The 12,076-nt window shown below is 38.5% G+C and overlaps 1 protein-coding gene across 3 annotated transcripts in view; it reads right to left on the bottom strand.

Moving 5' to 3' along the window:
• Positions 1–12,076, bottom strand: part of Vav3 (vav guanine nucleotide exchange factor 3) — a 341,328-nt gene that overhangs the window by 54,752 nt on the left and 274,500 nt on the right. For all 3 annotated transcript variants that reach the window (XM_074050867.1, XM_074050865.1, XM_074050866.1), the window contains one exon: positions 2,034–2,170. In XM_074050867.1, the coding sequence (XP_073906968.1) occupies positions 2,034–2,170 (137 nt within the window). The remainder of the gene's footprint in view (positions 1–2,033; positions 2,171–12,076) is intronic.

Here is a 12,076-nt window from a genome sequence, read left to right as displayed (position 1 = left end):
TTGGTATTTACCCAAGAAAAGTTAAAACCTATGTCCAAACAAAAACTTGAATGCTCACAAAAGTTTTTATTTCTAATATCCCAAAACAATGAACAACCTGAAAGTCCATCAGCAAGCTAAGGGATGAACACATTGTGCTATTGTCATACAAGGAACAACAATGAGCAAGAAAAAGAAAGTATAGTTACACACAGAAACATGGTTGGATCTCAAGATAACTATGTCGTATGAACACCATACAAAGATAAACACATAATTTATGATATATTACATAAGATTCTAAAAAGTACAAACATCAATAGTGTGAACACAAAGCAATGTTTGCATCAGGGTGGAGAAGGAGGGCAACAGATAAGGGCCTTAGAAGGATTACCAAGGGATTACCAAGAGACACAAATATTTGGGGGGACTGGAGGATATGTTTATTAATTTGATAGTAGTGACTATATCACCTCTATATACATTTGTCAAAACACATCACATTGCACATTTTTAAATATGTACTGCTTATCAGGTATCTAAAAGCTGTTTTTTTGTTTTTTCTTAAAGCGGCACCAGTGATTGAATAAGAGTAATTGCTTCAGGGGACTGGATTTTGAATAGAACAAAAAGGGGAAGAAAATGAACATAACTACTTTCCAACAAGGTTACCTGTGGGTATGGGAGAGAATGAGGGTGACAAAAGGTTGTGTGACAAAAGTTTAAGATGAATGGAGCTTGCACATATTTATATGCTACAGAAAAGATGCTAGGAGAGTGAATGAAGTTGAAAATTTGAGAAGGAAATTCCAATAAGAAAGATACATGGGTACAAATACAGATATGTTTTGTGGTTGAGTTGAGATCTGTTGTTATCTTCCGTTTCTGGGAAGGAGGAGGGAAGAGAAGATAAGGATATTTAATAGAAATGTTGGGGAAGAGCCACGGTCAAGAGCATTGATATAGTGACTGGAGATAAATGTTTGATCTCAGAGTATTCTTACGTAATAAGGTAACAAAAGTAAACAGTTCCAAGTAGCATAGCTAACACTTACAAGCACACACAGTGGGATATAATCCAACAGTCCTATTCTGCTTTCTCTCCCTTTGCACCTAACCAAATTTCACTCACGTTCCTCTTCCTGTTGATCCTTATCCCTCTTCTGTCAATGAGCAATAAATATTTAACAAATTCTTTAACTGTGTTGGGATATGTTTCTAACACATACAAGAAAATAGGGAATAATTAAATAATTAATAGTGTTCTATTACTGAGCTTTATCAAATCTTAACATGATAACCATATTTATTTCAACAAAATCCTTAAACTAGATTGAGGCTTACTAGCCAAGAAAGATTTCATAACCAGCAAATACCAACATAGTCATTTTTCATTTTTTAACTCAGGGCCTCATACTTGCTAGGCAGGTACTCCACCACTTGAGCCACTCAGACAGCCCTTTTTGTGTTGGGTTTTTTCAAGAAAGGTTCTACCCAACTATTTGCCCAGGCTGACTTCAAACTGCAGTCCTCCTGATCTCTGCCTCCTGAGTAATTAGGAATACAGATGCAAGCCACCAGTGTCTGACCAGAATCATCCTTTACTTTTTACATTTCATATAGTTCATGAATAATGACCAGAGCACCTCTTAGAACTTCAGGTCTAGGCAAAAAAATCAAATATGGACAGAAACTGCCACTGGCAAACTAATTAGGTAGTTTCCCTGGAGTGAACTACTAATATATTAAAGCCATGCAAATCAAACCATACCCACAGGTACTAGGTTTGGAGAAATGCTTTGGCAAAGTATGAATTTTTAATAAAAATGATAATTATGACTCAAAGCATTAATATTATTTTTTTTAGTGTTGTAATTCTCATTGCCACTTTGCCATTGGTAAATATGGGGAAATTTAATAAAAAAAAATTACCCCTCCACATTATGGAACACTTTGAAGCTGAGAGCATGGAACTGGTTTCTGAAGACAGGAGCTTTATTCTTTATGCAGTAACAAACCATCCATTAAATCAAAAGTTATAATTGGGATAGTACCTGCCAAAACAGACTGTGTGCATCTCCTCGCAGAAGTTCAACTGTGTCCCCTGCCTGGAGATGTAAAGGGGGTCCTTCATGCAGAGCTGGAGGTGGTGTTCCAGTATAGTTCCTAATGACCTGCATCTTTGGCAAACCTAAAAACAAGCAACACAAGTGTTAGAATAAAGAAAGCAATGATGTGTGAAGTCTAAATGTACTTCAAAGAAGGAAAAAAAAGAGCCATTATTAACATTAACAAGTTTTAATGCCACCCAGTCCAAGCAAACATCTGAAGTAACTCCAGTGGAATGCCTTGCAACTTTCTCATTACTTGAAATGGTAATGAGATAAAACACAAATTTATCCTCTGATCCCTTACATGCTTTCCCTCTCCCTCACCGACAATCTCTTTTTTTGGCTGAAAAAATATTTCTCCTTCAACTGATGTCTGCCTCATAAAAAACACATCACGTACAGTTTAATGGAAAAGAATCAATTTTTTCATCAACTCTATCCTTTCTGCCTATTACTTTCCTCTTGGGTATTGGCTGATTTCATCACTGCGAAAGCTCACCCTTTCTGTGTATGTATCACATTGCCCTGTATAAGGTTTATATCTTAAGGTTATCTTTGTAATTCAAAAGCAAAAAGGTGATGGATGTGCCCCTGCAATACTTAAGACATTTATATGGAGAAACTCTTCAGGCTCAAATTTAGGTTTGCAAAACAGACCCAATAAAGGGAATATGTCTAAGCCAATAGCATCTACAATATTTGAAGTACAGACCCATCTCTTCTCTTTGTATTTCTTTGAATGTGCAGTGAAGGCCTTGGTTCAATATTTCATTTTGAAAACAGCCACTTCAATTGTACATGGGTCTAATTGCACCAATACTGGTCACAAATGAGTGACCTCACAGTTACTTTTTCGTTTAGAGGTGAAACTGCTCTCTCCTAAAAGAAAAAACACTCATAAACATGATATTTATTGCAAATTTAGGGACTAAAGCCATTGCTTATTCCACTTCAGGAAGTTTTACTCTAATGACTGACTGTGATGACTGTGAGAAAATGCTACTCAGTATTTTATAAAGGAGGATGAATGATGGCCACTTGGTTCTAGATGTCCAAGTTACCTGGAAAAGGGCTTGAGAGCTATATGAAATGTCCCAGCACAGAGTGAACAGAGTCCTCAAGGTCCTTTTTAACGATTGCCCCGGGGGGTGGTGGGAGAATGTCATTATAAATTAAACAGAACTGAAAAGTTTAAGCCAACCCTTTCTTACCAATCAGTCAATCAGGAAGCAGAGGGCTGAAGCACATGGCGTCCCTCACCCTCCATAGCTGTTCTGACTGCTAGATGTGTTACAAGCTGAAGCACGTCCTCCTTGCCTCAGTTTTTGTACCACAAGACCCCTGGAGGGATGACGACTTTAATCCCACATCTTTTATGGAGTGTTTCCCTACCAGATGTTATAAGACAGTGCCCTGACACAAATAGCAGACTATATTGTCTTTTCCAAAAACAACACTCCACAAGAGAACTCTTCTTGGTTAAGTGTTTCTCAGAGTTGTTCCAAACAACACTACAAACACTGTGTTGAGTATAGAAAGAGCTTATTTCACACAATCTATTAAATTGCTACTGTTAAAATGAAATCCAAACATCCCATACACACAATTGGTTTAAAAACTCAATTTGTGAAAGAGGGTATAGTATAAAGCAGAATTTTTCAAATGGTTTCTGGCTTGCATGATACTCATCGTACGTTTCAGTTGAGCTTAGACTGTTTTAATCAAGCATTTTAAGACATAGAAAGTATCTCATTTTGTAGGCTCCCTGGGTAACTTTGATTTTGTGCCAATTTTAAAATAAAGGCTAACTCCAAAAAAGAGCTGTAAGGCTGAAATGCCTCATGGGTTTCAAATACTGGGGCCAGCTGAGAGCCCTGGCCTTCACAGCAGTTGTCCATTGGCAAGACCGACTTGGTAAAAAAGAGCAGTGCCATGTGACATATGACAGGAACAATTTTCTCCTTCAACAGACCGAAGTTAGTCATTTCCAAGAAGAAATGACGGAAGATGCATAGAATGTTCAGGGAAAAATTAACTTAGATGACATTTCACTACCCAAATACACATTAGAGATTATAATATAGAAATGCCCAAAGTATATATAAGACTATACAGTATCAGCCATGGAGCAACGCTGCTTCATGTCTTTAGATAAACTGGGATGCCATGAACACAGCCTGGGGAAATGTAATATCTAACATATAATGGTATATATTAACACAAATATACACACACACATATATATGTATATACAGACATACATGTTAATATAGTCTGGTCAAGAAAAGTGATCTATGCTTCAAAATAGCAATGACAGGCCTTACTTTTTATTTTTTTTTATTTATTTTTTTTTCTTTTATTATTCATATGTGTATACAAGGCTTGGTTCATTTCTCCCCCCTGCCCCCACCCCCTCCCTTACCACCCACTCCACCCCCTCCCGCTCCCCCCCCTCAATACCCAGCAGAAACTATTTTGCCCTTATCTCTAATTTTGTTGTAGAGAGAGTATAAGCAATAATAGGAAGGAACAAGGGGTTTTGCTGGTTGAGATAAGGATAGCTATACAGGGCATTGACTCATATTGATTTCCTGTGCGTGGGTGTTACCTTCTAGGTTAATTCTTTTTGATCTAACCTTTTCTCTAGTTCCTGGTCCCCTTTTCCTATTGGCCTCAGTTGCTTTAAGGTATCTGCTTTAGTTTCTCTGCATTAAGGGCAACAAATGCTAGCTAGTTTTTTAGGTGTCTTACCTATCCTCACCCCTCCCTTGTGTGCTCTCACTTTTATCATGTGCTCATAGTCCAATCCCCTTGTTGTGTTTGCCCTTGATCTAATGTCCACATATGAGGGAGAACATACGATTTTTGGTCTTTTGGGCCAGGCTAACCTCACTCAGAATGATGTTCTCCAATTCCATCCATTTACCAGTGAATAATAACATTTCGTTCTTCTTCATGGCTGCATAAAATTCCATTGTGTATAGATACCACATTTTCTTAATCCATTCGTCAGTGCTGGGGCATCTTGGCTGTTTCCATAACTTGGCTATTGTGAATAGTGCCGCAATAAACATGGATGTGCAGGTGCCTCTGGAGTAACAGTCTTTTGGGTATATCCCCAAGAGTGGTATTGCTGGATCAAATGGTAGATCGATGTCCAGCTTTTTAAGTAGCCTCCAAATTTTTTTCCAGAGTGGTTGTACTAGTCTACATTCCCACCAACAGTGAATAGGGTTCCTTTTTCCCCCGCATCCTCGCCAACACCTGTTGTTGGTGGTGTTGCTGATGATGGCTATTCTAACAGGGGTGAGGTGGAATCTTAGTGTGGTTTTAATTTGCATTTCCTTTATTGCTAGAGATGGTGAGCATTTTTTCATGTGTTTTCTGGCCATTTGAATTTCTTCTTTTGAGAAAGTTCTGTTTAGTTCACATCAGGCCTTACTTTTTATAGTTCCACTTATTCCTCCTTTTACATTTACAGACGCTCTCTTTTCTGCTATTACTTTCTTCTTGGTTATGAGCTTCATTTGGGTAGCTGATTTAGTAGCACACTCACATAGGTATGTTGATAACCTCATCCCTAAAACAAAAATGTTTAATCCTTGCTAGATTTTGATTTGAGCCCAGGCAATAGCCAAGAGGACATTGTAACTAGCATCATTTCTGCCATAAATGACTTGCAAAGCATAGTGTGTGTTTACTCAACTGACAGGCTTTTACTGTATGGGGAATAATAATGTGAGTTTATGATATAATGGAATATTTTTTGTTATTTTGGGGGAAATCTTTGGCTATTTGTTTTTACTTGGTTAGCACTTCCCATTTCTGCTGTAGAGTCTAAAGGGCTGGATGGAACTGACAAGATGGCAACCTTATAACTCAGTGGCAACTAACTACCCTGAAGATCAGAGGACCCAAGGAACCCATGGGGTCCCATAATCATCGAGAAGCAAAGCCCTCTCTGAAACCACAAATAGAGAAGCAATTAATGATGGGAAGAATGGGAAGAACAACTCACAGCTCAACATTCCTGGTCCCCTGCCCTGAAGTCTCCATGTGCTTGGCAGTTCAGTTCCTCTTCCCAGTACACACATGGACCTCGATGCTCCATGTTCCTCTCTACCATATGACCTGCTACCTTCACCTTGAAATGCCAAGGAAACCAGAGCCCCCGTGTAAGCAGGACCCAGGGCTCCCACTGCTCCATGGGTAACAGAAGGCTCAAGCCAGCAGGCCTGGTTCTCCGAGCTGGCAGCAGCACCACTGTACTGTGCTCCCTAAAGACTGGGCCAACAATCAGGCCCCAGAACTCCTGCTGCCCACAGGCTTGGTTCCCCCGTAGCCTGGCACCAGCAAGCAGGCCTCAGGGCTCTCACTGCCTGCAGACTTGGGTCCCCCATGCCTGCAGCAGCTGCCATGGCTCCTGAAAGCATGCCCCAACAAAAGTGTACCCCAGAGCCCCCACTGCCTTATGGGTATCAGATGATTTAAGTCTACTGGCTTTGCTGCACCACAGTTACCCTCAACTTGCGACTCCATGCCAGAAACCCACCACCACACAGCTATGTGAACCCAAGGCTACAGACTTTGCCATTCTGCTGGGACCAGGAGGCTTCTCTCCCCACAGAGCATGGAAGTCCAGAACTCCCCACTGTCCCTGACAGCAAGAGAGCCCTTACTTCCGTCAAAGAGCGAGAACGTCAGAATCCCCACTGAGGGGAGGAAAGCTATAATGTGCTACTCTGCTTTCACCAAGGTACACAGAAGCCCAGCACTTCACACAGCGCCTCCCTGCAGGAAAGACACATCTGTCCTGTCCCATAGCTGGAATCCCAGGTCCTCCACTGAGTGGCAATCCACTACTCTGCAGGTGCTACAAGGCCTGTATCCACAGTGCACAGACAGAGAACCAGTGCTCCTCACAGTGACTACAGGAAAGTCCCCGTGTCCCCCTCACTAAGGGAGAAAAGAGGTAATCTGCACGACAGCAAGAACCCTACAAGGGGTAACATATCCAGCATAGCCCTCTCTGAGGAAAACTGCTGGCGCTCAAGGAGAAAAAATTCAAAACCCCAACTACAGGGGCACAAGTGATTAAAACCCAAACTAAAAACAACTCCAGGTGCATAAATCTCAATGAAGAATGAAACAGCAAGATGACCTCTCTCTATCAAAAGCCAATTCCATAATTGAGGATCTAGACACCTGCGTAACGGAAGAGCTATCAAATAATGAATTCCAAAAATCAATAGTAAAAATGATTAACGGCCTCAAAAAAGAAGCACAAAAGTTAGTATTTGACCTTAAAGAGGACATGAATAAACAATTCAATGAGCTCGAAGAGAATACAAACAAATAAATGAATGAAATTAAGAAGACTATCCAAGATATGAGAGAGGAAATCAATAAAGATATGGAAACCCTGAAAAATAATCAATCTGAAATAAACAACTCAATATCCCAAATAAATATCTCAATCAAAAATATGGCGAACAGAGTGGAGCAAATAGAAAATAAAGTATCAGGAACAGAAGACAAAGTAGAGGAATTAGACCGAACAGTAAAAGACCACAAAAGAATACTAAGAAAATATGAATGGAATAGGCAAAATATCTGGGACACCATGAAAAGACCAAACCTACAAATCATGGGTGTAGAAGAAGAAGAGGAGATACAAACTAAAGGTTTGAATTGGCAGCCTATTCAATAAAATAATAGCTGAAAACTCCCCTAACCTTTAGAAAAAGAGTCACCCAGGTTCAGGAAGCTTACAAAACACCAAACCCACAGGACCAAAAAAGAAACACCCCCCAACACATCATAATCAAATCACTCAGCATACAAAACAAAGAAACAATTCTGAAAGCTACAAAAGAGAAAAGACAGGTCACACACAAAGGCAAATCCATTAGAATAACAGCAGATTTCTCAACCCACACTCCAAATGCAAGAAGGTCATGGAAAGACATAATTCAGGCCCTGAAAGAAAGCAACTGCCAACCCAGACTGTCTATCCATCAAAACTATCCTTCCTAATTGAAGGAGAAATTAAAACCTTTCACAACAAGGAAAACTAAAGGAATTTATGACTACTAGGCCAGCACTACAGAAGATACTTAGAGGACTTTTACATATAGAAAAAGAAACTAGAGTGAGATAGGAATACTCAAGAAACAATAAGCCCATTTGAACAAACAGACCAGTAAACAGGGAATATGTGAAACTAAACAGGGGAATAAAAATGACTGGAAACAACAGGCCCCTATCAATTTTAATACTGAATGTAAATGGCTTCTAAGCCCCAATCAAAAGACATAGAATAGCAAATTGGGTTAAAAAAACAAGACCCAGCCATATGTTGCTTACAAGAGACTCATCTCACTGAAAAAAATATACACTGGCTTATAGTCAAAGGGTGGAAAAAAGTTTTCCAAGTAAATGAACCCCATAAACAGGCAGAAGTAGCTGTACTAATATCTGACAAAGTAGACTTCAGACTAAAATCAATCAGAAGAGACAATGAAGGCCACTTCATATTAATGAAAGGAACAATTCATCAAGAGGAAATACCAACCCTTAACATACATGCACCAAACCCAAGGGCACCCATCTATATTAAAAAAAAAAAAAAAAAAAACTCTAATGGCCCTAAGAGCACAGACAGATGCTAACACAGTGATAGTGGGAGACCTGAATAACCCACCATCATCAATAGATAGGTCATCCAGACAAAAGATCAACAAAGAAACTTCAGAGTTACTCCACACATTAGAACGAATAGAATGGCTGATATCTACAAAGTATTCACCCAACAACTAGGCAATATACATTCTTTTCTGCAGTTCATACTTTAGGACACAAAGAATGTCTCAACAAATTCAAGAAAATTGAAATAACCTGTTGCATCACATCAGATCACAGCAGAATAAAATTAGACCTCGACAACAAAAGAAGCCCCAGAAAATATTCAACCACATGGAGATTGAACAACACACTGCTGAAAAACCAACGGGTGACTGAAGAAATAAAGGAAGAAATCAAAAAGTTCCTAGAATCCAATGAAAATGAAAATACAACCTACCAGAACATGTGAGACACAGCAAAGGCCATGCTAAGGGGAAAGTTTATAGCAACAAGTGCCTACATTAACAAAACAGAGAGCTCTCAAATAAGCAATTTAATGATGCACCTTAAGCTCCTAGAAAAACAAGAACAAACCAAACCCAAACCAGCAGATGGAGAAAAATAATAAAGATCAGGTCTGAGACCAATGAGAGTGAAACCAAACAAACCACACAAAGAATCAATGAAACAAAACGTTGGTTCTTTGAAAAGATTAACAAGATCTACAACCCCTTAGCCAACATGACAAAACAGAGAGAGAGGACCCAAATTAATGAAATCAATGATGAAAAAGGGACTATAACCACAAATACTAATGAAATCCAGAAAATCATTAGAAAGTACTTTGAAAAATTATATTCAAGTAAGATGAAATGGATAAATTCCTAGATTTATATAACCAACCAAAATTGAACCAAGAAGATATTAAACACCTAAACACTCCTATTACATGCAATGAAATTGAAGCAGTCATAAAGACTCTCCCTACCAAGAAGAGCCCAGAACCTGACAGATTCACGGCTGAATTTTACCAAGTCTTTAAAGAACTAACAACAATACTTCTCAACCTTTTCCAGGAAGTAGAAAAGGAACACTACCAACCTCATCGTATGAAGCCAGCATTACACTCATTCTAAAACCCAATAAAGACATAACTAGAAAAGAGAATTACAGACCAATATCTTTAGTGAATATAGATGCAAAGAGTCTCAACAAAATACTGGCAAGCAAATCAACAACACACCAAAAAGATCATACACATGACTAAGTCAGTTTCATTCCAAGGATGCAAGGATGGTTCAACATATGTAAATCCATAAACATAATACAGCATATAAGCAGAAGCAAAAACCACATGATTCTCTCAATAGATGCAGAAAAAGCCTTTGACAAATCCAGCACCCTTTCATGATAAAAGTTCTGAAGAAACTAGGAATAGAAGGATTGTTCCTCAACACAATAAAGGCTATAAATGACAAACTTAGAGCATACTAAACATACTAAATGTACAGCAACTGAAGCCATTCCCCTTAAAGTCAGTAATAAGATGGGGCTGTCTACTTTCTCCACTTCTATTCAATATAGTTTTGGAATTCCTAGCCAGAGCAGTAAGACAAGAGCAAAAAATAAAAGTGATTCGAGTAGGGAAGGAAGAAGTCAAACTATCCCTATTTGTAGATGACATGATCATATACCCAAGAGACCCCAAAAACTCAACAAAAAAAACCTATTAGAAATCATAAACTCTTTGGACAAAATAGCAGGATACAAAATTAATATACAGAAATCAGTAACCTTTCTATATAACAACACACAGACTGAGAAAGAAATCAGGGAAACAATCCCATTTACAATAACCTCAAAAGAAATAAAGTACCTTGGAATAAATTTGTTGAAAGAAAGCAAAGACCTTTTTAATGAAAACTATAAACCATTGAAGAGGGAAATTGAAGAAGACATCAAAAGATGGAAAGACCCTCCATGATCGTGGATCAGTAGAACAAACGTTGTGAAAATGGCCATACTACCAAAAGCAATCTATATGTTTAATGCAATCCCTATCAAAATTCTAATCACATTCTGAACAGAAATAGAAAAAAGAATCATAACATACATATGGAAACACAAAAGATGTCAAATAGCCAAAGCAATTCTGAGCAAAAAGTCCAATGCTAGAGGCATCACAATATCCAATTTCAAACTATACTACAGAGCCATAACAATGAAAACAACATGGTATTGGCACAAAAACAGACAGGAAGACCAATGGATCAGAATAGAAGATCAAGATATAAACCCACACATCTATAGCCAACAGGTCTTCAACAAAGGATCCCAAAATACATGATGGAGAAAAGACAGTCTCTTCAACAAATGTTGCTGGGAAAACTGGATATCCACATGTAGAAGACTAGATCCCTGTCTTTAACCCCATACCAAAATAAACTTAAAGTAGATCAAAGACCTTAATATAAGGCCTGAAGCTTTGAAGTAGTAGGAAAAACATTGGAACAGACAGGTACATGGAATAATCTCCTAAACAGAACTCAAAAGATTCAGCATATAAGAGAAACAATGAACAAATGAGACTGCATCAAACTAAAGAGCTCTGCACAGCAAAGGAAACAGTCACCAGACTCAAGAGACAGCCCATGGAATGGGAGAAAATCATTGCCAGCTACTCATCTGATAAGAGACTAATATCCAGAATCTACAGGGAACTCAAAAACTCAGCCCCCAAAGAATCAACACCCCAATGAAGAAATGTGCACATGAATTAAAAAGGAAGTTCTCAAAGGAAGAGGTACAAATGGTCAATAAATACATGAAGAAGTGTTCAACTTCCCTGGTTATAAAAGAGAAGGGGACCAGGAAATACAGAAAAGGTTAGTTCAAGAAGAATTAATTTAGAATGTAACACATATGTACAGGAAAGCAACACGAATAAACTCCCTGTATAGCTATCCTTATCTCAACTAGCAAAAACCCTTGGTCCTTCCTGTTACTGCTTATACTCTCTCTTCAACAAAATTAGAGATAAGGGCAAAATAGTTTCTGCCGGGTATTGAGGGGATGGGGCGGAGAGGGAGGGGGCGGGGTGGGTGGTGAAGGAGGGGGTTGGGGGGAGGGGGAGAAATGACCCAAACATTGTATGCACATATGAATAAAAGAAATTTAAAAATAAACAAATAACTTAAACTGAAAAAAAAAAAGAAAGGAGAAGAAAGAGTAACACAGCAGATGAATTTGATCAAAGTCTATTATATGAATATATGGAAATATCACCATGAAACCTCTTTGTACAATTGATATATACTAGTAAATAAAGAAAATCACCCATAAAAAAAAAAGAGATCCAAATC

This window comes from Castor canadensis, chromosome 12, assembly GCF_047511655.1.
Source record: "Castor canadensis chromosome 12, mCasCan1.hap1v2, whole genome shotgun sequence".
In the NCBI taxonomy this organism is placed as follows: Eukaryota; Metazoa; Chordata; class Mammalia; order Rodentia; family Castoridae; genus Castor; species Castor canadensis.
The sequence above is the reverse complement of the archived record's forward strand: the minus strand, read 5'-3'. Positions and strand labels throughout refer to the sequence as shown.